Here is a 23523-nt window from a genome sequence, read left to right as displayed (position 1 = left end):
GTGTCGTGTGCTTCACCCTGAGGGAGTCCGAATAGGGGAGCGCGCCACGTCTCCTCTTGAGGGAATCCGGATGGAGTTGCTCCAAATAGAGATGTGTGTCACGTGTCATCAGGGGGAGGGGTCCCTACAGGGATGAGATTCAATTTTAACAAATGAGTTTAAGAATTTTTTTAAAAACCCGGGGCAGGTTCCGGTACTGTCTCATCCTGCTCGGCCCGATTATATATAAATTTAATTTTAAAATTAAATTAAATTTAAATTTTAAAATCAATTTAATTTAAATTTTTATTTTACTATTTTTAATATATACATAATAATAAAATATTTTTAATAAAATAAGTTATAAAAAATATAATAATTTAATTATTTATAAAATATATTTGTTTTAATGTAATTAAAAATTTTAAAAGTAATTTAAAAAAAAAAGTTAAACAGAACGGGGGTGGGGCGGGTATGGGAATTTATCATACCTGCCCTGCCCCGTTTAATTTTTTAAATGGGACATGAATGGGAATTGTTTTGAAAAAATGGGACGGGGTTGGGATGGGGGCGACTTGTCCCAAACCCGCCCCGTTGCCATTCCTAATTTAACCCTAATTCAATATTACAAAACACATTGCTTAGCTTAAAATACTAGAAGCATGTAGATTTGTTCTAGCTTGCTTTGGGTGTCCAAGTTGTTTAAGTTCCATCTTGAACCCTATCGGTGATTACTCTTTTTAGATGTTAAATATGATACCAAAAATTAGAGGTGCAACGAATAAGCCATAGGACTTCACATTTTCACTAATGCTAGGTTGGCATATGGAGCAGACCAAACTTTTATACTAACACTATAAATGTGACATGAAATTTAAATCATATTGTTAAATTTTTCTATATTATTATTATATTGGATATGGGGATGTTAATTTGGCACTTGCCATAAGTTCTTATATTACCTTATACCACATTTTAATTTAAATATCTAAAGGATGTTATTCTTAAAACTTGCCTTTGAGAGTTATATAGCTTTAACAAAGACTAATTTATTTATGGGTTATTTCATTAAAAAGGATAAAAATTCAAGTATTGGATTTGGACAAAAAAAAAAAAATCCTTCATTAAATTTTTAATCCTTATTTTACATCTAAACACTTTTTGAAAAAAAAGAAGAGAAAAATATCAAATTGAGGTTATATTTGCAAGTTTCTATAAATATAGATTATTTATCCAGTTGTGGGGATCATCCTATCCCCTTTGGCCACAAATGTTTCTTTATTCCCATCAGCTGAAGAAGAGCTATTTCGAATCCATTAATTTAAAGCTTTAGTAAAAAAATCTTCAAGCCCTAGTGAGATTAGATTGAAACTAGGGTTGAATTGTAACTCAACTTGACCAAACCCGCCCACTGCAACTTGGAAGTGGCTTTCCCGTGAAGTTGCTTTGGAACAAAGCTATCCTATAGTCTTTAGTTGACAATGCCTCACTAACAATCTGAAAGTGTCCCAAAGATTCCCCACTAAAACTACTTTAATTGGCTGTTTCTAAGAGTTTGATGTGACCACATTTCATACAGAAATTCTCTTCTAAAAATACTAAGTTGGCCAAGTCCAGAGGCAGGGTTCAAGCAGTTCTGTACCCTGATATTAAGAAAAGATGATTTGAAGAAGACGATATTTCGATATTGAATTGTTCTACACTTGCAGGTAAGGTCACAACTCTCTGTGTCTACCCATATTGTGTGTGTGTGTATATATATATATACATCAGAAACAGATGCTTAAAAGCTTTAAAATCTAGATATTCGAGTTGTCTGAATCTAGTTTCTATTATATTTTCAAAGAGAAGAACAACTACAAAATGGAAAAATGTGAGAATTCAAGAAGCCATGTACAATATTATGGGAGTAACTGATCCAAATCTTGTGCCACCACCATTTACAATTTGATCAAGTTCACCAAGCTATAAATAAGTAATGAAAACAAAGAAGAAAGTCATCTCACAGTATAATCTCTGTTCGACTTTATTCAACCGCTACACACACATGAATAATCATAGGGAGAATGGTTTTGTATACACATCAAATGGCTGGCAGGCTGTCAATTGTGGCTCCTGTTACCAAACAAATAAACAGAAGAACATTTAAGTTCACGATCATTAACTCTTGCTTTTATGAACAAAATTTCAAAACTACAAAGAAATTTGAATCTGCTCGTGCAGATTCCATGAGCTTGTCATAAAAAACTATGGTACTATACACACTCCTGTCCTTAAGTCTTGGACATGAAAAATGTTTTTGCATATCCCAAATAATTCTGGAGGTCACCTTACTGGTCAAAAACAACCAAAACCCATAACCCCCCACCCCTCCTTATTAGCATCCAATGATCAAGGAAACACCATATCCTCATTTAAATCCTTGGCAGACATGTAACCACCTATTTTTGGCCCCTTGTTCTTTAGATACTTTCAACTCCAAGCAAATTACTCCTTTGTACTCAGACCTCGTTTAATGTTTGCAGCTAAATGCCTAGTATTTTGGGCATCAAAAAAGCAATTTTAGGAGTGTTTTAGCCACTCAAAGCTGCTTTCTTACCACACCAACACAAAATGGGTCTGGAGAAGTGCATTTTTCTTTTTGGGCAAAGCTTGAAACTTGAGTTCAATTTCTTTTGCACTGGATGTTAGAGCACTTTAAGGGTTTCTCTCAACAGAATATATGCCTGAAAAACTTCTCAAATGAAGATTTTTCCAGGAAAACATGTTATTCCTATTACTCCATCCATTGCAATCAAAGAAGAGTCCTAACCCAAATGCTTGCCAATTATAGTTCAGAATATCTGCCCAAACCAACAGGATTAGTTTCAATTGAGGATAAGAGGACACCAGAGTCAGCATTGACTCTCCCACAGAACAGAACTGTTTTGTGGTTCATCATGATGGTTGAACACCCATCACAATAATTATGTCCCTATTACAATATGCACACAGAATTTTTTAAAACCTTAAAAGGCCCTCTTCGTTTCCTTCTCTGTCTAATTTCACAAGCAAGTGCAGCTCTGATCAACAAAGAAGTCCTCTGTGGCCTAAATTTTTCTGATTATCCAGATTCCATGAAGATCCAAAGCTAGGACTCTGATGGGAAAAAAAATAGTTTCCGCATTTATTCTTTGAAGAATGCTATCATGAATTTTTCTTCATTTATTTGTCTTTTGAGATCTTCTCATTTAGAGATGACATAGAAAGACTTTGTACTTAACATTAGCTTGTTGATGATTTGTTGAAAAATTATAAACATTGAAGTGCATCTAATTCATTAGTCTTGAAAGAATTCAGGAAATGATGGTAAATGTAGATTCCACAGGACTTTTTGTTATATGTAGATCATTGGACGCATCAGGAAATCCCTTTACTGAACTTCTGATGAAAAAGCCTTTTTTATTGTTCTCTATTTTTGGAGTTTCAGTTTTTATTAGGAATAGTAAATGTAGACAGCTTCCCATGGATCTTTAATACAAGGTAGATCATTCAAGTTTTTCAACATAAAGAGAATTTCTTTGTTGGATAGTATTGGACGTATCATATCCATATTGTCTAGTAGGATCATAAGCTACAATAGCAGCATGACATTTTAGAACAGATTGCGTGTAATATATGTAGTGTTATAGGTATTCTTCAAGTTCACTGTGGTCTTAATTTTTATGGTTTTTGTATGACATTTTTTGTGGGATTTTATTTTATTCTACTCTTTGCATATCTTTCATTTTACCTAAAACCCGATTGTACTATTGATGCCAAGCTGACCAATATTGAAATGAAACATGGTCTGAATCCAACATTTTTAACTGTGTTCTTAATTTTTTTAAATTTTCAATACCCTTCTTGAATTTTAGCAATGCTAATCTATATTTAAGCTGTGATAGGAACCTAGTTATAGCACCAATTCCAATTTAACTAATACCAAATGAAACCTAGTCTGAAGCACAGTATCTCCCAAAGCCCAATAGAAGCATCTTATGGGCAGTACTTTTCACAAAAGTACTTCATTAGGAGGTCCAATCATGCCTATTGATGCAGGAAACTTAGAATTCAAGCACTACAAAGCTTCTTGAGTTGAAATGAAAGGGCTAAAGATGGATGAAAAGAAGAAAAGATATCCTTGGCAATCACGCCAAGGTTCCTAAGTAATCATACCTAGAAAGAAGCAATCACAAATTCAATGGAAGTATAATAGATGGTGAGAACTTTTATTAAAAGTTTGGTCATATCCTTTGAAAGACTATATAAGGTATGTGTAGGCCCTTATGCCTCTCTTCCCTAACAGGACTACTTTCATAATTCCTTATCTGAATAGAATTAAATAAAGGAATGTTATTTCGGAACTAGAAGAAATAAGAACTTTTCTACTATAACAAGAAGATTACAAGAAATAGAAACTCAATAAGAAGGTAAACCACTACCTAGAATAGAAACTTAACAAAAGATTCAACTTAAACTAACTACAGTAAGCCTCAAGAAGAACTTAAGTCATCATTGGTGCCCCAAATTAATGCTTGTGCATTGGAACTGACCTTCCCCTTTTCTTGTAAGTCTTCAAAGAATCTTTTCAATAATATTTCCTATCATATACAGGATGAATATCCCTCACATTGTCATCAATTGATGCCACCTCTATCAAAGCATTTTAGTTTCATCAAGTCAACTTAACAAATTCTCTCAAACAACAATAAGTGAAGGAAATAAGATAATGGCGTATTAGACATGATTTAGACCTTTCTGGTCATTTTCAGCATAAATGATGTGTAAGCAATCCATATCCAGCACCCCTTATCTCAAGCTGGGTAATCCCCAGTTACCCATTTTACACTAAGAACAAGGTTTTTTTTTTTAATCCATATTTTATTTTATTTTATGTTCATTTTTCCTAGTGAAAAGATCAGCATGGTTCTCTATCAAAAGGGCTGAAGGAACTGTAAATCTGGGGATCCTGAGATGATTTTAACCCTTTTATATGTGTCCTAACATCAATTGATGAGCCAGATCACAAAGGATGACAATAATGTAATCACCATAAGAACCAATACCTGTCTCAAGCCACCGCTGACACTGCCTCCAGTCAAAAGCATCGAAATGAGAGATGTCACAGCACCACCACCACCACCACCACCACCAACGCCATTTCCTGCACTTCGGATGGCAGAGCGCATTGCATTTAGGACGCTTCCATATGTAGCTGCGTGCCCCTGCTCAATTGCTTGGATGAAACAGAAAGTCATAGCACCAGTTGATGTAATTTGTGATAATGCCTGTTCCCAAAGAAATCAGTATACACATATTTAGCTTTTTGGTCTGAGGTCTTGAAACAATTGGGAAAATAAGATATATAAGCACTATGTCTAATCAGTCATTCCGAAACTTACAGATGTATCAGCAGATGTTTGATCATCATCACAACCACTAAAGGAAATGACTTCTCCACCATTTGTTCCTTTCCATACACCTGATTGAGGGCGATGGTCCTCCCATATATACTGTCCACTCCTGTTCCAAAGGAAAAATATGTAAAACAGTAGTGACAGGAAAACTATTTGGGGTGAGGAACAATTTGGACCTGGTCAAAAGTTACTAAGCCCGTAGTAAAGAAGTTCTAGAAGAAAATCTATGCATAATTTGGGAACATATCAGGATTGGAACAATAAATGAGACCAGCATTTGGGTGCATGGATGAAGAAAAGCAAGTTATGTCATTCTGAAGATTAAAACAAAAAAAGTAAGTGTTCGTTTGGATATACTTTCTGTTTTTGTTTTAAAATCAGAAAACAGTAGTAACTTTTAGATAAGATACAAGAATTTTAGAGACTTACATTAAAAAAATAATGACTTTAAAAACTATTTAAAAGAATTGAGGCATCAAAAAAATTTTACTACCTCAAATTTTAAAATTGCTGAAAGTGATTTTAAAGATATAAGGTAATTTATACCTTTTGTACAAGATATTCTATGTTTATATTGAAATTTCTGATTTTAAAAACAAAAAACAAAGGGTGTATCCAAATGGAAACTAAATAAGTAAAGTGAATATTTTAGTAGACCAAAAATTTTAAATAGGATTATGTTAATATTTCAAAATATCGTATATTTATTGTATTCATGAAAAATGACAAAATATTGCATTCTAAAGGACAAAATCAGAGTTCATGATGAAAGAGTAAGCCAAGTCATGCAATTTTATTAAAGAATTTGAAAAGTTCGTAAGAATATGTGAAGGAAAGATTGCAGGACAGTGGATCCTCAGGATTCTTTTAGGACAAATAGGAATTCATCTCATCACATGCTTGGATATCATGCAGGTTCTAGGTGCATCCATATACAATTCTTTACTCACCAAGTAATAATAAAACAAATATTAGATTTTAAAACAAGGGTACATGAAACTAACCTGCTCATTCTGCAAAGGAATGGTAAATCCAAAATGGTGCCACTATGGCAGGCATCTATTATTGCATGAAGCTTAACCCCATGAGGAAGAGGTCTGACAATTGTGGCATTGATCTCATCGTCAACAATCATACCTTGAGTTTCAAAATCCAGAGGACATAAAGTTTCATCATATCCATCAACTTCATCACCATTATAATTTCTTTGTCGTGAACCATGGCCAGAATAGTGAAACAGCAGGGAGTCACCCGGTTGACAGCCTTGCACAAGCCAATATAACGCCATCCTCAAGTTTTGTTTATTTGGAATTCTATAGGGGTCAGTTTCCTCTTCTGCAGTTTAAATTTAAGAAAAGGATTAACTCCTGACACCTTAGACAAATATGGAAACAAGCACAAGGCAAAGGGTATTCCAAAACTTCTATTGAAAAGAAGCAAACACAGTCAAAAGGTTGAAATGAAATTCATTTATAAAAGCTTGATAGCAACTAAATTTTAATAAGAAAATTTGTAAGCTCACAATTTCAATTTCCAAGAAAATGGTTTAGCATTTTATTCACTATGTAAGTGATAAAAGAAACCCCCTTACAGCACAGAATCAAAGATGTTGGTTTCTGGTGGTCTCCAATTGCTGTAATAAAAGAAACCTCCTTTTATTACTCAGTTCATTTTATCAAGGTGTGGCCTAAAAAAAAATCAACTTATGTCACCCAATTGCAACTTAGTCAACCCTTGGAACTCATTTATGAGCCTTCCATTTCATTACCATTTCCACCCAATAGTAACCCCCTAACACAAAATACAAGAATATATTAACATGACTATTGGCACTCTAAATCTATGCTATTTTTTTTTTTGATAGGTAAATGCAAATCATATTTGATAAAGCGCCAAAGAGGCACACCATAGTACACAGGACCTATACAACAGTCACCAAAAGGCGCCAAAAAAGGACAAGGGAAACAAAAAATACTCCCTCCCTCAATGAGAACCCAACCAACCAATGAAGTTGGATAAGTATAATGGTCCTTCACCTATGCAACTTGGTTTAATACATCAAGTTACAAAAAGACCTGGTTTTTAGTCCTTAGTCCAAAAGCTCCTTAGTATCAAAAGATCTTCTATTTCTCTCCTTCCACATTGTCCAAAAAGGCACAAAGGTGCTGCTCCTAGGGATGATAGTTTTGTAGGTTATCCGGGTAACCCGCCCTGCCCCTATTGAGACAGGTATGAGAAGGTAACAATTGGGAATGGGACAGTTTGGGAAAATTCTCAAAACCCGAATCAAGTTCGAGGCAGGGATAGGTTGGTACCTTGCTCTGCCGGCCCTGCCAAGTTGCAAATTTAGCCTTGAAGTATCTTAAAATACCAAACAACTCCTTATTTAAATAGTTACTTTTTTCACATTTGCCCTATAACAATAGCTGCTCTCCTCTCATTGCTTGCCTATCATCTCTGCATATTGCCTCTTTCAAACTTCAAACTTTAGAAATCCATCTCCAAGTATGAATCCAAGAATAGCAACAAAATCAAGAACCGTTCAAGGAGAAACCTTTTTCTCTTCTTCAAATAGAAGTGGGATCACAATGGCAATTGGCTCCATTGCGATCGCGACAACTTCGATATTCATCAAGAGCCAAAGCCTTCAAAGCCTCCTTTTCAAGCCCTCTTCTCTTCTAAAGGTTTGGGTTTTGATTTGGTTTTTAACCTTAGTCATATTTTAGGGTTTTGTCTAATCGGATTGTGTAGAGATATTTGATTTTTGTGGAAATTTTGTTTTTTTTTTCTTTCTAATTTGAGATTTGGTTTGATGAATAAACTTTCATCCTGTGTTGTTCCAAGCGTGAATCCGTCTCAAGTCACAGACCTATTCATTTTTTTTTTCCAACATTTTCTTTCTGAAGGCCATTATGGTCTCTAAAAATTTTCTTGGTATTCTTTGCTTTTTTTAGAAAAGTGTATGAGAGGCATGAGGATTGTGAATTTGTTCATTGGGGATTTTTCTGGATTGATGTAATGTTGTTGGTTTTGGAAAAATCAACCTCCCCATCCAAACATAAATACACATTCGAGTTGAGACAATGTAGGGATGAGTTTATCATTTTTTTTTTTTTTCTGTAAACGAGGATGGGTACTCATCAACATGCCCGATCCCGGGTTTTGGATAGGGATGGGTAAGGATTATATAACTGGGACAAGAATGGGATAGGGGTGCCTTGTCCCAAACTCGCCCATTGCCATCCTGGCTGTTCCCAACACTTTTTTCCATTTCCTTCCAATAAAGGAGCCTCTTTACCTTAGTAGAGTCTTTTTAATAGAAGAGGACAACACCCAAGGAACATCAAAAAAGGAGAACAAAAGCTTCCACAACATTCATGCCTCGATTGATTCCTCTTTGATATGACAAAGAAGACATATATATATATATTATAGGTAGGGGTTACGGCTCGCTTCCTTGGTTTTGAGTCGAGGGGCTGCTTTTGTATACTCTTTGTATACCTAGAGGACACTAGTTTGGTGTTTCCTCTTTCACTTTAATATACTTCTCTTTACTTATCAAAAAAAATATATATATTTATAAGTAACAAAGAAAACATATATTAGCCAATTGTCATCCTCTCCTTTGAAGTTGATTTAGAGTCAATTTTTTTCCCCAAGGTGCCTCATAAGCAAAAAAACACGCTTAGGAGGAACCCACACATTCCAAACAACCCCAACTAGAAAAGATACTGATCTCCCATGCTCTAGAATAGTGTGAAGAGACTTAATAGAGGAAGCTCCATCTTTTGTCTCCAACCAAATAATGTTATCCTTCTTGTCTCCAATAACCACTTTATCTTGCAGCCTTGACAAGAAATGCTTCATTCCCTCAATCTCCTAATCATTAAGATGCCTAGAGAAGCTAGGGGACTAAACAACCCTCTCACCTAATTGAGTCCATAAATTCGCTACCCATGCCTCTTTTGAGCTTGCTATGGCAAATAAGGAAAAACAACTCTTATAGGTTCTTCCCTACACTAAATATCCTTCAAAAATTTTACTCTCTACCCATTGCCAATAGAAAAGGAGACTACTGTTAATGAACTCCTCCAATCTCCTTATGGCCTTTCATAAATCAACCTCTTACACATCTCTCACTTTCTTCAAAGACCAACCCCTTTCATCCTCCCCATATTTCCCACAAACTATTTGCCTTCCGAAAGCCTCCATTTCCTTAGCAAAATGTCGATTCCATTTACAAAGAAGGGCCTTGTTAAGAAAAGGGAGATGCTTAACTCCCAAGCCCCCTTTTACTCTTATTTGAACAAACAGTAGTCCAGTTCACTAAATGAGGTTTTCTTTCTAAAGAACCACCACCTAAATGGAAGTCCCTTTGAATTGTTCCAATCTCAACCTCACTAACCTCGACATCTAGAATAATGACATGAAATAGATAGGGAAACTAGATAAGATGCTCCAAATGAGAGTGAGACTCCCCCCCTTGGAAATGTACTGTCTTTCCCACATTGCCAATTTTTACAGAATTGCTCTTCCATCCCATCCCAAGTCGCCAAAGAGTTATGAAAGGCACCTAACGGAAGCCCCAAATAAGTGGAAGGAAGCTCACCCACTTTACAACTCACTTCATAGGCCAACTTATTCAAGTTCTCCACCCTCCTCACTGGGATAAGCTTGCTCTTGCTAAGATTAATTTTCAAGCCTGAAATGACCTCAAACCACATGAGTAACCAACTTAAATGGGTTGGTCAGTTTTGAGAGGCCTCACAAAACACCAAGGTATCATCAACAAACAACATGTGGGAGACCTACAATCCCTCTCTAACTCGACCATTCACCTTAAAACTTGATAAACAACCACCCTCCTTAGTGGACAGTTGAGTGCCTCCATGGCTAGCACAAACAAATACGGTGAAAGTGATTCCCTTGTCTCAGACCTCTAAAGGTTTTAAAAAAACCTAATGAGGTTCCATCCATTAGAATCGAGAAACTTGATGTTGAGATGCACCATCTAATCCAACAAATCCACTTCTGACCAAACCCTATTTTCTCCAAAACTAAAAGCAAAAAATCCTAACAAACATGATCATATGCCTTCTCTATGTCAAACTTACACAACACTCCAAAATTGTTGCTTTTTAACATTGAGTCAATCGTCTCATTGGATATAAGCACCGCATCTAAAATTTGCCTCCACTCTACCAAAGCATTATGGAATTTGGAAACCACTTTTCCCACCACCTTTTTAAGTCTATTCACCAATGCTTTAGCTAATAAATTATAAAGGCTACTCACGAAACTTATAGGCCTAAAATCTTTAAGATCCTATACTCCCTCATTTTTAGGAACCAAAACTAAGAAAGTTGAATTGATACTTTTAACAAATCTTCCTTGCATATGGAGGTTACTAAAAAAGCCCATCACCTCTTCCTTCACAAAGTCCCAACTAAACTTCCAAAATGTCATTGAGAAACCGTTTGACCCTAGAGCTTTGTCCCTATTCAGATCTAAAAGGGCATTGAACACCTCATTCTCTACAAAAGGATCCTCTAGCTTTGTTGCATCTTGCCTATTTAACCTGCCAAAATTCATACCCTTTTATGCTAAGGTGCCACATCTCTAGCTCTGACAAGAGGTTTTGAAAAGCCCGAACAATCCCCTCCTTAATCTCAGTCTCTTTTGTAAGACAAACCCCATTAATTTTTATCTTACCCAAAGTGCTCCTTCTTCTGTTTGCATTTGTCATTTTATGAAAAAACCTGGTATTTCTATCACCCTCTTTTAGCCAAACTTCCCTTGATTTCTGCCTCTAGCTCATTTCTTCCAAAAAAACCCATTTCGAAAATCCAACCTTGCTTGCTCTCTAGCAACCATCTCCTTCAAAACTAAGGCCCCCAATCTTTCTTTAAAATCCTAGAAAACCCACTTGATAAAGAGCCAAATTCTTTCTTACTGCGACATTCCACTCTAAATATCTGTCAAATTCCATTTGTCTAGCATTTTAAAGGTCAACCTGACAATGGCAATTAACAACCTCAAAACCTGGCTCACATCATAATCTCTAAAGTCTAGGCGTGGAACTCTTGAAGTGATTTCAATCTCATAAGGTATATAAACGAACAATGCAATAAATTAATGATAAAGTCAAACTTAAAAAAAAAAAATGGCTGTTCTGAAAAAATGATGACCAAGCCGCCATCTTCTTATAATAAACACTGTAAGTTGTAGAATTCTTACAATCATGGATCAGAGAATTAGGTTTGTCAAAGGAACCTTTATCTTATAATTCTTCTATTCTCTATATTTTGTAGAATTTATGCATGCCCGTGTCCTCTTCTTTGTCTTGTAGGCTTCATCACAATTTTTCAGACTGAGTAGCCTATCAAATAAATAAATAAAAATAAAATAAAATTGAGGCTGAATGGCCATGAGGCTCTCCTCTTTTAACCAATGGTTTTTCCATATTTGTAGGTTGCTAATATTTATCTCTACATCCAAGGTACTTATGGATTACAGTAGGTTAAATTAGTGGCCAAGTGTAATAACATAGTTCATAATTCCCCATTTATCATCCTACTATCTTTCCTGTTCTTAAAGCTTCTTTGCTTTAGCAATTTAGACAGGACCTGTATAGCATTCTAATTTGATTGTTTTCTTGCTAGTACACAAAATTGAAATTGTCAAATTTTGTGGCAAAAGATAGAGTGTCTGTAAAACCATCCAAACACAATGAGTTATGTAACAGCTAACAAGATAAGATATTTATCATGTTTGATAGCAAATTTGTGTGATAAGAACTGGAAAAGGCATAATAGAATCAGGTACCCTAGAATTCCTTGGTCAATCAATCTTTAAATTAGTTGAAAATATAAAATTGCTAGGATGCAATATTGTAGGCTTGTCACTTTTACACCTCTGCCTGGATCACCACATCATACACCTTTCAAGAATCTTAAAGGACAAATGTTCCTGAGGCTCCACTTGTTGTATGCACCAGCTGGATTTCTATTCTTTTTCAACACATCCCAAATAAAATGACCAAAATCAAACACCAATGTTTTTCTGTATTTATCAGCAAAAGCTTCATACTTCTACATGACTAATCTCAATGCCTCTTCACTTCATTATGAAGAAGACAAATATAATCAATCATGTTCTCAACTTTTATATTGTTCACAAATTTTGTCAGTGATAATAAATTAATACCCTCCTTTTTTTACAAAACAGGCTTAATTTCCTCTTTAGATGACACTAAAATAATGTTCTTACCTTTATGGAATGTGTAAGAATTTATCCAACTATCATGTCATCATCTTATTGTCATACTGCCACAACTCGCCAAATGAGAGATGGCATGGAACTACAGCCAACACATCTCACTGACCCTTATTAGCAGGTTAAGCATCAATAAATAAAGAAACTAATCATCATTTACTAACACCTCATAAAGGAATAAGAATCATTTACTAACTAATAGCTCATATGTTTTTTACAAGACCATGATACCTTGTATGACTTATGATGTTTATCAGGATTCAACCTAAACTTGTCTACTACATTTTGAGAAATCATACTACCATAAAATTCCACTATCAATAATCAAATTGCACTCTCAAGTCCAATTGCAAGTAGTATGGTATGCCAATCTTTTTTGTTATGATACTTTGGGCTTAACAAACTCATCTGTGCAACTATAGACTCACCCTTGTCACCATGTAAGATATCGTCATCATCCTCCTTGGGATAAGCATCATAAATAGGATCTCCCTCATAATTTTTCCCATAAACTAGTTCTTCTTTCTTATGTATCAGAAGCAACAAGGATTTACACATCATAAAGAATTTGCTTGTATCATAATATAAAAGAGTTATCAAACTTATTTCACTCTCAAGGTCAAAGTTATATTTTTTGTCATGCCCCTTTACTAAATGTTGTTTTTCTTTATCGATATGACCACTTATCATTTTTAGACAACCCATTAACTTATGCCCTACCTTTCCACACTACTTCCTTTCAAAATCTTCATAGAGTTTAGCCTTTTGGTGAATTTTAGTGTTGGAAGCTTACTTTCTAGTTCTTAACGCATGTTGCTATTGTATTCCAGGCTTCCAGCCTTCATGGCACTATTTCATGCAACCATAAGGGTCATCTCATCTTAAAAGTGGCTTGCATTATTAAGGGACTACTGTCTGCATGTGACTTGTGAAGTGCTCTTGTTTTGTTATTCCACTACCACCAAAAATCTCTAGGAGGTATTCCAAAGGGACTAAAACAAATATAAGTTTAGGGCCTGTTGTATACTAGTCTCGAACCAGTAATAGAGTGCACTATCAATTCCTTGCTCTCCAAACAAATCATTTCATGTAATTAATTGATTGAATTCTTCAGTGTAATTTTCAACACTAACCTCTGTGAAAAGAGAGAAAAGGGAGAATCCCTAATTATTGTTATTGAAAAACTATAAAGAATACACATTGGACTTGGGTATATATATACATGTTAGTGGGACCCACAATACAATAAGGAAAGAAAAGGAAAAGGAAAAGTAAATAACCTAAATAACTATACACTATCTAACAACCTCTTTGCTTTAGATCATTCAAAACGTTGATTCATTGTGTGACCATAATAATTAAAAGGCAATTTTTTTTTTTCATTTTTCTTTATTTTTTCAATCCAAATTTCTAGGCATATCTCTAAACTCTCTCGTGGTACATATTTATCCGTGCTATGCCAAAACTTTTCCTTTTAACCAAATAACAAGCTTGATCTTCTTATCATCAAGTATCTCATGATATTCAAAGATGCGCTTAGTGGTGTTAAGCTAATCGATAAATTTTTGGCCTTAAACACTCATACATTTGAGAAAACTACACTTAATATTCTCCTTCCAATGTTGGTTAGCCAGTTTGTTGGGTAAGGTATAGTGTTGTAGGATGGAGAAAGGACTCTCCATGACAATCCCATAACTAGACACATTGTCTACCATTGGGAGAGTGTTGTTAACCAGTGGGTTACTAATGCATTGACCAACTGTCAAGTCAATGTCTCAACTTGTCTTTATAGAAAGTCTATTTCATAAAGTTATCATATTAAAAAGGTTTTGAAGATACTGATATGGTTTCTTTGACATTATTCATTCAGTGGATTCAGGCTTTCTCAATACTGGTAGGGGATGTTTATGCGTAGGGGGCTCAGATAAGCTCCTCCAAAAACTTCTAACCTTTTCCCTCAATGGTGATAAATTGAAGACATAAACTCTACAATGACCATTGTAGAAATTCTACTTCACAAGGAGAAATTTTTGCCTTTTTGAACTAGTCTCTTCACGAGCATGCAATCTCACTTGGGTGCAAACAAGTTTCAACCAAAGCTGGACCTTTGATACCTATAAAGAAAATAAAAACATAGACATATTCGGGAAACAACATGGGATGACTTGGTAGTTGAAACCATCCAATGTTATTTTGTTTAAATATAGTGGACTTTATATGGACAAGGAGAACTCTTATTCTTCATCTGGAGCTCATTGAAGTCAATAGTTTTGATGGAAGGAGAGGAACAAACATACTTTCAATGATTCCCATTGATAAACTTGAAGAAGTGGTTCTTGTACCTTTATCTTTGTGTGCATTGGGGTTGGAGGTTGGAGGTTTTTAAAAAGCTGGTGATTTTGGTATTCCTACATGGCTTGTCCTTTCTAATTGAGAGTCTTTTAGGACATACGGTTTGTTCCCTCTGTTCTACCTTTTCTTCACCAAAATATTCTATTCATCAGGGAAGAAATTTGTTTGATGATACATCAGTCTAAGCTAATTAAGAAGTTCCTTATCATGCTAAGTTTGAGGGGGTGGAAGATTGTTGTGAAGGGAAGTTCAGAGAGCCTTCAGAAAGGTGTGGAATGAAGGGGGAAGGGGCTACAAGTTGGAGTTGTGCAGCAACAAAGCTGGAAGGTTTCGGTTGTGTTCAGTTGTATGCATAAAGGAAAAAAGGTTTTCCTTAGTTTTTCTAGAAGGAAAGGCTCCCTAAGGGGTTGGAAGATTCTTACCTCAAATCTTAGGAATTGGGGTAGTCCCTGTGTCTAGGCCTTTGGAGGAGTCAAAGGAGCAGGTTAGGCATCGGGAGGAAAAGAGAGGTGATAATCTGTTTAAGGAAGCTTCTTTTGTAGATGTGTCGAACTGAGGCAAGAGGGAGTTGGGCAATGAAGTGTGGGTTGAGAGTGAGTCAAGAGAGGTATTAAGTAACTTGGGGTTTCTTAAGAAGTGTCTAGTGGGGAGGTGGGATGGTTCTTCAAACCGGTTGCCAACTTTGGATGCACTAAATTTGTGGGCTCAACATTTTGAAAGGGGATTTGAATCTACTTTTTTTGGGAGGCAATCTCATTTTATTTGAGTTTGAAAATGTTCTGAGGTCAAAAGGGTTTTGTTTTGGGGTCTAGTATGTTTAAGGGAAGAAGATTGCAGCAGGATTGATGGAAGTCGGATCTTGGTTGCTTCAAAGAAGGTGCCTGCATCAGTGAAGTGTGGGTGAGGGTGTTGGGTCTACCAATGCATCTATGGGAAAAGAGTTCTTTAAAGGATGGGTGATGCCTGAGGAGGTCTTATGATGATGGATGTAGAGGCAGAGGAGAGGCATCACCTGAAATGGGCTAGATTACTCGTTAAATCTAGTGGAAAAAAGGTGCCTAATCAGTTAAAGATTGTGGACAGAGACAATATTTTTGTCATCCGTTTGTGGTGGGAAGTTCCGCCATGGTTGTCAATGATGGTTTCAAAGAGGAGTTGCAAAAGTCTAGAGTTAGAGAAGGAAGCTCACATGCGGTTAGGAAAGTGGAGGTGAAAGAAGGGAGATGTGTTGTAGATGTCATGCAGAAAGAGATGACTGAGTAGCAGGCCTTAAGGGTTGTGCCTGGTCTCTTAGTGAAAGATATGGAGAAGCGTGTGTAGTCAAAGTCAGGAAACAACTTAGACGGGGAGCTTCTTAGGCCTCCTTGCAGGTCATTGGGCCATAAGGCTTTAAATGAATTGGATGCTGGTGAAGGGAGCCCATGTTTCTTCTAGGGCCTGCCCAAAACCTCTTCTTTAAGTTTGTCCAAAGGGAGCCAAGTTGGGCTTCCTAAGTCTAGGCGAGGGTAGGAGCTAGGTCGGCCCATGTCTTTTGGAACCCTAGTTTTTAGTGCCTAAGAAGGGCGTCAGAGGAACCCTAATGTTGGCGATTTTGCTTCCTATTTGGAGTTCTTCGCCAATCCCCTCTAAAGGTGGCGATTTAAAGTTCGATAGGGTGGGTTTCAAGTATGGATGAAGCCTTGATGGCACAAGCAATAGGCTTCAAAGGTAGGTCTTCCCCTTCACCTCCTTTTTTTTTGGCTAGGTCTCTCGCTTTCGATGTTGGGTCAGCATGTCATGCAAGGGTGACGCCTCCCTTGGGGACTCTAATTTATAGTTCTCGACCTCTTCAAATGATGCTCCAAGATGGAAGGATGTTGGATCTTACAGGGAGTGGAGAGAAGTGTCCTTCAGGTAAGGAGTTGGTGAGCAAGTCATGGAGGCCTATTGCTTGTTAGAGGGGGAGAAGCTTACTCTGCGAGTCTTCCCAGTAAGTTTGCCGATTTTTGTAATTTTTTAGGGTTGCTAGTGGTGGGATTTGAAAATGAAATTACTTTCCTTTTGAGGAAAATAAAGTTAAGAAAAGGATGTGAGATTAAGGTCTCAAGGGGAAGTAGGAAATTCTTGTCTACTCGTTTGGAGAGGGAAATTTGAAAGCTAGAATGTTCAATGAATTACAATTGCTCTCCTCTTTCTATCAGGGGAAAAGGGGGATAGCAATGGGGTTTCAGTTCTCTCTCTATGAGGTCGCTTTCTTCACCCCTAACTTGGTTTATGGTTTTTGGTTGCAGAAGGGCTCTTAAGTGGTTTCTTGTCCATCCTAGGCTTTAATTGTTTCTTGCGTGGTAGGTTTTGGGTATTTCTTGCCAGGTCCGTCCAGTTTTGTTGGGCGTGGGATTGGATGATGTTTGGGTGGTCAGTTTTAGCTCTGCCCTTTTCTTTCTTGCTAGCTATCACACACACAAAATCTAGCACCCAATTTTTACGTATGTGAGGCGCTTAACCACCCCTCTAAGCCAGCCTTCCAACAACCCACACAAGATTAAATCAAAGAGCCCACACAAGCACACACGAGTTTACAGGGCACCACCCCCAACTTGTATTTTATTACTATCCCGAATAAGAATACAAGACATAGATTAGCAAGGCTCCCACAATAGCATTGACGAGCTCATGCTCTCTCAAGATCTCTCTCTCTAGATCCCTCTGTATGATTATGTGAATATAAAAGTGCTCAAGGAGGTTTTCCCATCCCTTTTTTATAGAGTGGCTATCACCCACTCCTTATTGGACTAGAACTCCTCATCCTAGTTCAACTAGGACTCTTCCTAATATGCCATGACACCGACCATTCCCACTAGGACTCTGAGTCTTTCTCAGACTACAATTATAATCACAATGGAAATAAGGACTCCTACTCATTCTCAAGTTTTCTTGCTTCGGGACTTTATCTCCTTGTGCATCAAGACTCTGCTTCACATCTGAACTAGGAGTCTCGTGCATTAGGAGTCTTCTTCAAGCATTAGGACTCAATCTCCTACTCTAACTAGGAGTCTCATGCATCAAGAGTCTCTCTCCTCATGCTGCAGCCCATGCATATATATAACTTACGTGTTGTCCAAGCTCTCTTTTTGGGATCACTCATCTAAGTCGTCTCATGTGCGCAGCTCATGCACTTAGCTTGTGCGTATCCCATGCACTCAGCTTGTGCATGTTCCGTGCACTCAGCTTGTGCGTGTTCCGTGCACTTCCTGTGCGCGTGGCCTACGTGCAGCCTGTGTGCGTGGCTCCATGCACCCGGCCAAGTGTTGGAGCCCTTTCGAGGCAACTTGCTTTCTTGTTCCTTGTGTTGCTATTGGATCCGCCTATGTACAACAACCCTTGTGCAAGCCAAGCCCTCTTCTTGGTCAGCACACCCGAGTCATGACATTGTGCCCATGACTCCCCTTTCATCTCCTTGCACAAGGCATTGTGCCCTTGTGCCACCTTGTTACCGTCCTAGGTCACTCATAAGGCCAAGGTGCCACCCCATGATGCCTTAGTGTTGAATGGTCCATGTCAAGGGCTAACACTAGCCTTTAGGCCTTTTTTGTATACTTTGTGTGCACTTGTGCATCTTTTACTAGCGCTTTTTAATATGTTCCACCATTTATCTATCAAATAATAATAATAATAATAATTAATGTCTACACATAATAAAAGATGACCATAAGCAACCAAAAGTGATATTATTGGTGAAATGTACTAAAATAAGTTATTATATAAAGAACTAAAAAGGGAAACAGATTTTGGATAACTTATGTTCTAGGGCAATTTATAGTTCCATGTCACATGTAAATACTAAGGAATTCTTATCAACATCCACTCTATTTCCCTACAAGGTTACATTCCAACTTACATTCAATAATATGTGTTGAATCAAACAACAAAAAGAGCGAGCCCTGCGACATGCTCTGTTGATAAATTGGTATCCTCTCTATCTAGCAACATAAACTCATGCAGTTGTTCACACGTGTAATTTTCTTCTTTTTAATTTTACTAATTGAGGTGGTTCAATTTACAGTCCTAACCTCAATTAAATTCCAATGTTCTTTCCAATTTTGGTTCTATTCCCATTGAATATATAGGCATCTCTCTAAGGGCATCTGTAGATCTCCTTTCTGGAAGGAGGCTCCTTTATGACAGAGACAGGGAGACAACGCCATGTAGTGTGAGATCCCAGCAGAACCAAGATCCTGGCATTAGTGTACTTTTAACTGTTTATTTTAATTTTTAAGTAAAGATTGTTTACTGATGTAATTATGCCTGCTATACCACACTTGAATCCAATAGAAAAAAATATAAAATATAATTAATTATAAGCCAATTCCCAGCACAATTGTAAAATTAGATAAATCCTTAATTGTCTTTAGACAAGTTCAAGCAATTACTACCAAAAATTATTCCCTGCAAAACTAAGAATTACATCTCCTCAACAAATAATACTACCACTTTTAAGAGGAATGATCATCATCACTTAATCCTTAAAGAGCACTTAACTCATCTCCTTCATTCAGTGGACACATGTGCACACATACAAACTCTTTATATCTAGTAATGTAAATATTTCATTTCTAACAATCTCAAAAATCATTGACAACCATTAATGGAAAACCGAATGATAAAGTATTTCATGGTTGAACAATGTCGAAGGAGCTTAGGTTGGCGGATTCCTAGTTAAGTAAATATTACTCTTCAAGCTGAAATATTTTATGCAGTCAGAGATCTCCATTTGAATTTCATTACAGGTTTCCTATCATTGTTCTTTTTTTCTTTGTTCTTTTTTCAAAAACTTATTTCAAATTGCATTATCACATATCAACTAAACATCAAATAGACACAATACCAGTAAAATTCTAAGCATTCCACGCCCCTAAAACTACAACACAAGAATTGACAATTAAAGTATAATCCAAGATATGATTGATGACAAGATGAATGACCTAAAACTAATCAAACCTAAAAGAGAGATGGAGATTTAGCCATACATTCAAAGAAAGGTTTTAAAATCACATGTAAAAGCAAACAATACTGCACAAAATAGAAAAAAGAAAAAAGAAAAAATCAATCAAGTCGGGCTACATTATTACATGTCTTATTTGCCTAGAAAATGTTGGGCTTCATTGTTCTCCTTCCCATTTTTGTTCCAAATTGCATTATATTATATCAAAGCCCAACGTCAAATATAAACTATACCAGTAAACTTCTCAGCGTTCCACAGGAAAAAAAGAACTACAAAAGATAAATCAAATCCTAAATCAATCAGACTTGGAAATATCTTCAAAACTCTAAAGTGATTGCAAACAGTATTTTCATAAATTGAACAGCAGTCACATTAAACACAACCTAAGTGGCTAAATCAAACACATCCATACCATATGTACATGAAGATGGAGATTTGGAGATTAATTAATCGATGAAGCGTACCAGTAAGCATAAGAATTGAAGATTCAGGAAACTGAAACTTATTCATCAAAAGATACTTCATACACTTGGCATCATTGATACAACCCTTGAGCTCGTGCCTCGAATACCGATACGATATGCCGCAGATCAAAGCTTTCTTGCGGCCGTGAGCCGAGGGCGGAGGCCCCGGAGGCGCGTGGTTGTACGGTGACAGAGCAGGCAGCTGCGGCTGCGGAGGCGGCGCGTGATCCGCGCGAGGAGGAGGAGCAACGGCGCGCGGGTCGGCGATCTGTGTCACGCCTTGGCATATCGCGCACCTTATCGATCTCGCCCCCGCCGGCAGCTGCAACGGGGTGCGGCAGTGGGCGCAGTTCACTAACATCATCGTGGGCGGCGGCGGCATTACCGGCGGCGAGGGGCAAAATTGAAAATTTTAAATGCTATTAGTGGGAGACAGAGAGAGGAAGAAGAAGAAAAGCTTATTTTTGCTATATGTAATTAGACGAATATTATATTATTTTTTATCAACTCACACGTTACGATACCGCGTCAATATTTTCATCAATAAAAACATATAATATGAAATTTATATCAAAATTCTGAAGTATTACGTCATCATTAATTTATTTAATTTAATTTTTTTTCTTTTTCTTTTTCCTTTTATCCAAAAGTGGTAAGAAAACATAAAAGAGAGGTGGGACTTTGACGGAAAATACAAGGTCAAAAGAAGCCTCCGAATTTGCAGTCTAGACGACAGAAACCTCCTATCCAATCATTTAATACCAAATTTCCAATCATATATATATATATGGGTTTCATAAATTTAACATTAATTTCATCAAATTATAAAATTAGTATATAACCTATAGGTGAAGAGCTTTTAGGGCAATTGTCTGCGGGATGGGGTGATGACAAGTAGAAAGTGTGTATAAAACAATGTCATTTTTCATAAGACTTATGGAGGAAGGAATTACAATTAATGGATTTTTCGTAAACTACTTTGATTTAAAAGTGACTTAATAACTTAATTTAAATTATTAAATAAATTAAGTATATTTGTTAAAATAACCTAATGGTATAACTTAAAAATTTTAAAATAATTTTAAGTAATAAATAAAACTAATTAATTTATTCTTAATTCTGTATATTTAATTTACTTTTTTATCGTTATTTACCCTAATTAACTCTATTATCTTTTTTACTATTCTACCACCTTAATTGTTATTCAACATTTTTTACATTAATTATAATTTATGAGGATAAATATATCAATTTGATGTTTTAAAATATGTTTTAATTTAATTTTATCAAACAACCTTGATACTTAAAGTAAAAAATTAAGTAATAAGTTTTAAGTTAATGATTTAAATATAATTTAACTTAAAGTCAACTTAAATCGTTAAATAATAAGTATTAAGTTTTATCAAACATCCCTTTATTATCTATATTACTCATCTTTTGAGTTTAATTCTTTTTTAAATTAAATAAGAACTTTTAGAATTGTGTAATTAATTTTATTTAACTTACAAAATAATAATAATAATAATAATAATATGAAACCTAGCTTTATTTTGGCTTATATAAAATGTTTTTTCGAGTTTAATAAAACTTTTACAATACCAATATTATCCTTTAAAAATCATGAGTTTGGTTTTAACTTCAAAAAACATTTTCAATAAAGTCTTAAACCCTAGTTAAGAGGAGTATAAGTGGGTGTTTGGTAAACCAACTTATTAACTTAAAGTGATTTAATAACTTAATTTAAATCATTAAGTATATTTGGTAAAGTAATTTATGGTATGACTTAAAGTTAAAAATAACTTTAAATAATAAATAAAAATAATTAATTTATTTTTAAGTTAACATCTTCCCTTCCCCCCAATTTCCTTTTATATTCCATGACCTTTATTGTTACTCAACTTCCTATACCCTATTATAATTTATGAGGATAAACATATACATTGATTATTTTTAAAAAAAATTAAGTTAATTTTATCAAACAACCTTAATGCTTAAAAGTAAAAATTAAGTAATAAGTTTTAAGTTAATAATTTAAGTATATTTAATTTAAAATCAATTAAATGAGTGTGAAACTAAACCAAATAAAAACTGATTAATTTGATCTCAACTATAATTAATTGATTTTTGAATGAAATATATAATGTTTTAATTATAATAAAATTGGATATAAGTCAAGGTTTATATATATAGGAGGTTTATTTTTAACCATAATATGCTAAAAATTTAGTGTTCCTATGATACATTTGGTATTTATATTTAAAAAAAAATATAAAATTAGTAGTAAATTCTATATAAAATATAAGAGTTACATTGAAAAAGGTAATAATATTTAATAATTAATTTTAAAAAAATGAGGTATTAAAAAATGTTTACTATTTCAAAATTTAAAATTTTTAAAAACATAAGGTAAAAATCTATACATTTTGTATAAGAGTTTTTATGTAGATTTTTATTTAGGAAATTTATGTAAAGGAAGGTTTTGGATTCAATTCACTTCTTAATCTAACTATTATGTCATTTTTTTATACTATTTAATATTTATTTATAGCAAAATTTTCAAACTCAATATTGAAAATTATTCCAACTTGGTAGTTGGAGTGAACATGGATTGTTCAGCCATCATTTCAAAGGTACACTCTGCCTTCACTTCCACTAAGCTAAAATTCCATTAGTCCATTATACTTAAGAATTTTGGATATTTAAGTTATCATTATCTCCAAAATAAAGAAATATTGAGATGATAGAAATAAATAATTACTTCCATTGACTATGTTATATATATATATATATATATATATATATATATATATATATAGATATATAACACAAAGACTAGAATTCTATTAACAATACTTATTACTAGGTGAAGAGGGGTGATGACAAGTAGAAAGTGTGTATAAAACAATGCCGTTTTTCATAAGACTTACGGGGGAAGGAATGGATGTTTCGTAAACTAATTTGATTTAAAAATGACTTAATAATTTAATTTAAGTTATTAAATAAATTAAGTATATTTGTTAAAATAATCTAATGG

The 23523-nt window shown here is 35.2% G+C and overlaps 1 protein-coding gene across 1 annotated transcript; it reads right to left on the bottom strand.

Annotated features, from left to right (window-relative positions):
- Window positions 1-1791: 1791 nt before the first annotated feature.
- On the bottom strand, window positions 1792-20941 carry LOC117932301 (metacaspase-1). The gene is made up of 5 exons (XM_034853485.1): window positions 20490-20941; window positions 6422-6752; window positions 5403-5523; window positions 5067-5288; window positions 1792-2094 (listed from the first exon to the last, which is right to left on the bottom strand). The coding sequence occupies exons 1-5, from the start codon at window positions 20869-20871 to the stop codon at window positions 2035-2037; spliced, it is 1116 nt and encodes a 371-aa protein (XP_034709376.1). The 5' UTR covers window positions 20872-20941; the 3' UTR covers window positions 1792-2034.
- Between the last annotated feature and the right edge of the window lie 2582 nt (window positions 20942-23523).

This window comes from Vitis riparia, chromosome 15 (assembly GCF_004353265.1).
Source record: "Vitis riparia cultivar Riparia Gloire de Montpellier isolate 1030 chromosome 15, EGFV_Vit.rip_1.0, whole genome shotgun sequence".
NCBI lineage: Eukaryota > Viridiplantae > Streptophyta > Magnoliopsida > Vitales > Vitaceae > Vitis > Vitis riparia.
The sequence above is the reverse complement of the archived record's forward strand: the minus strand, read 5'-3'. Positions and strand labels throughout refer to the sequence as shown.

What these genes read in the sequence shown, in the direction of transcription:
- LOC117932301 (XM_034853485.1), bottom strand. Translation starts at nt 20,871, where the DNA reads ATGCCGCCGCCGCCCACGATGATGTTAGTGAACTGCGCCCACTGCCGC. An exon ending in TTCAATTCTTATGCTTACTG is followed by an intron (nt 6,753 to 20,489) that starts GTACGCTTCATC and finishes TTTAAACTGCAG; the next exon opens with AAGAGGAAACTGACCCCTAT. An exon ending in TTCCTTTGCAGAATGAGCAG is followed by an intron (nt 5,524 to 6,421) that starts GTTAGTTTCATG and finishes CCTTTGGAACAG; the next exon opens with GAGTGGACAGTATATATGGG.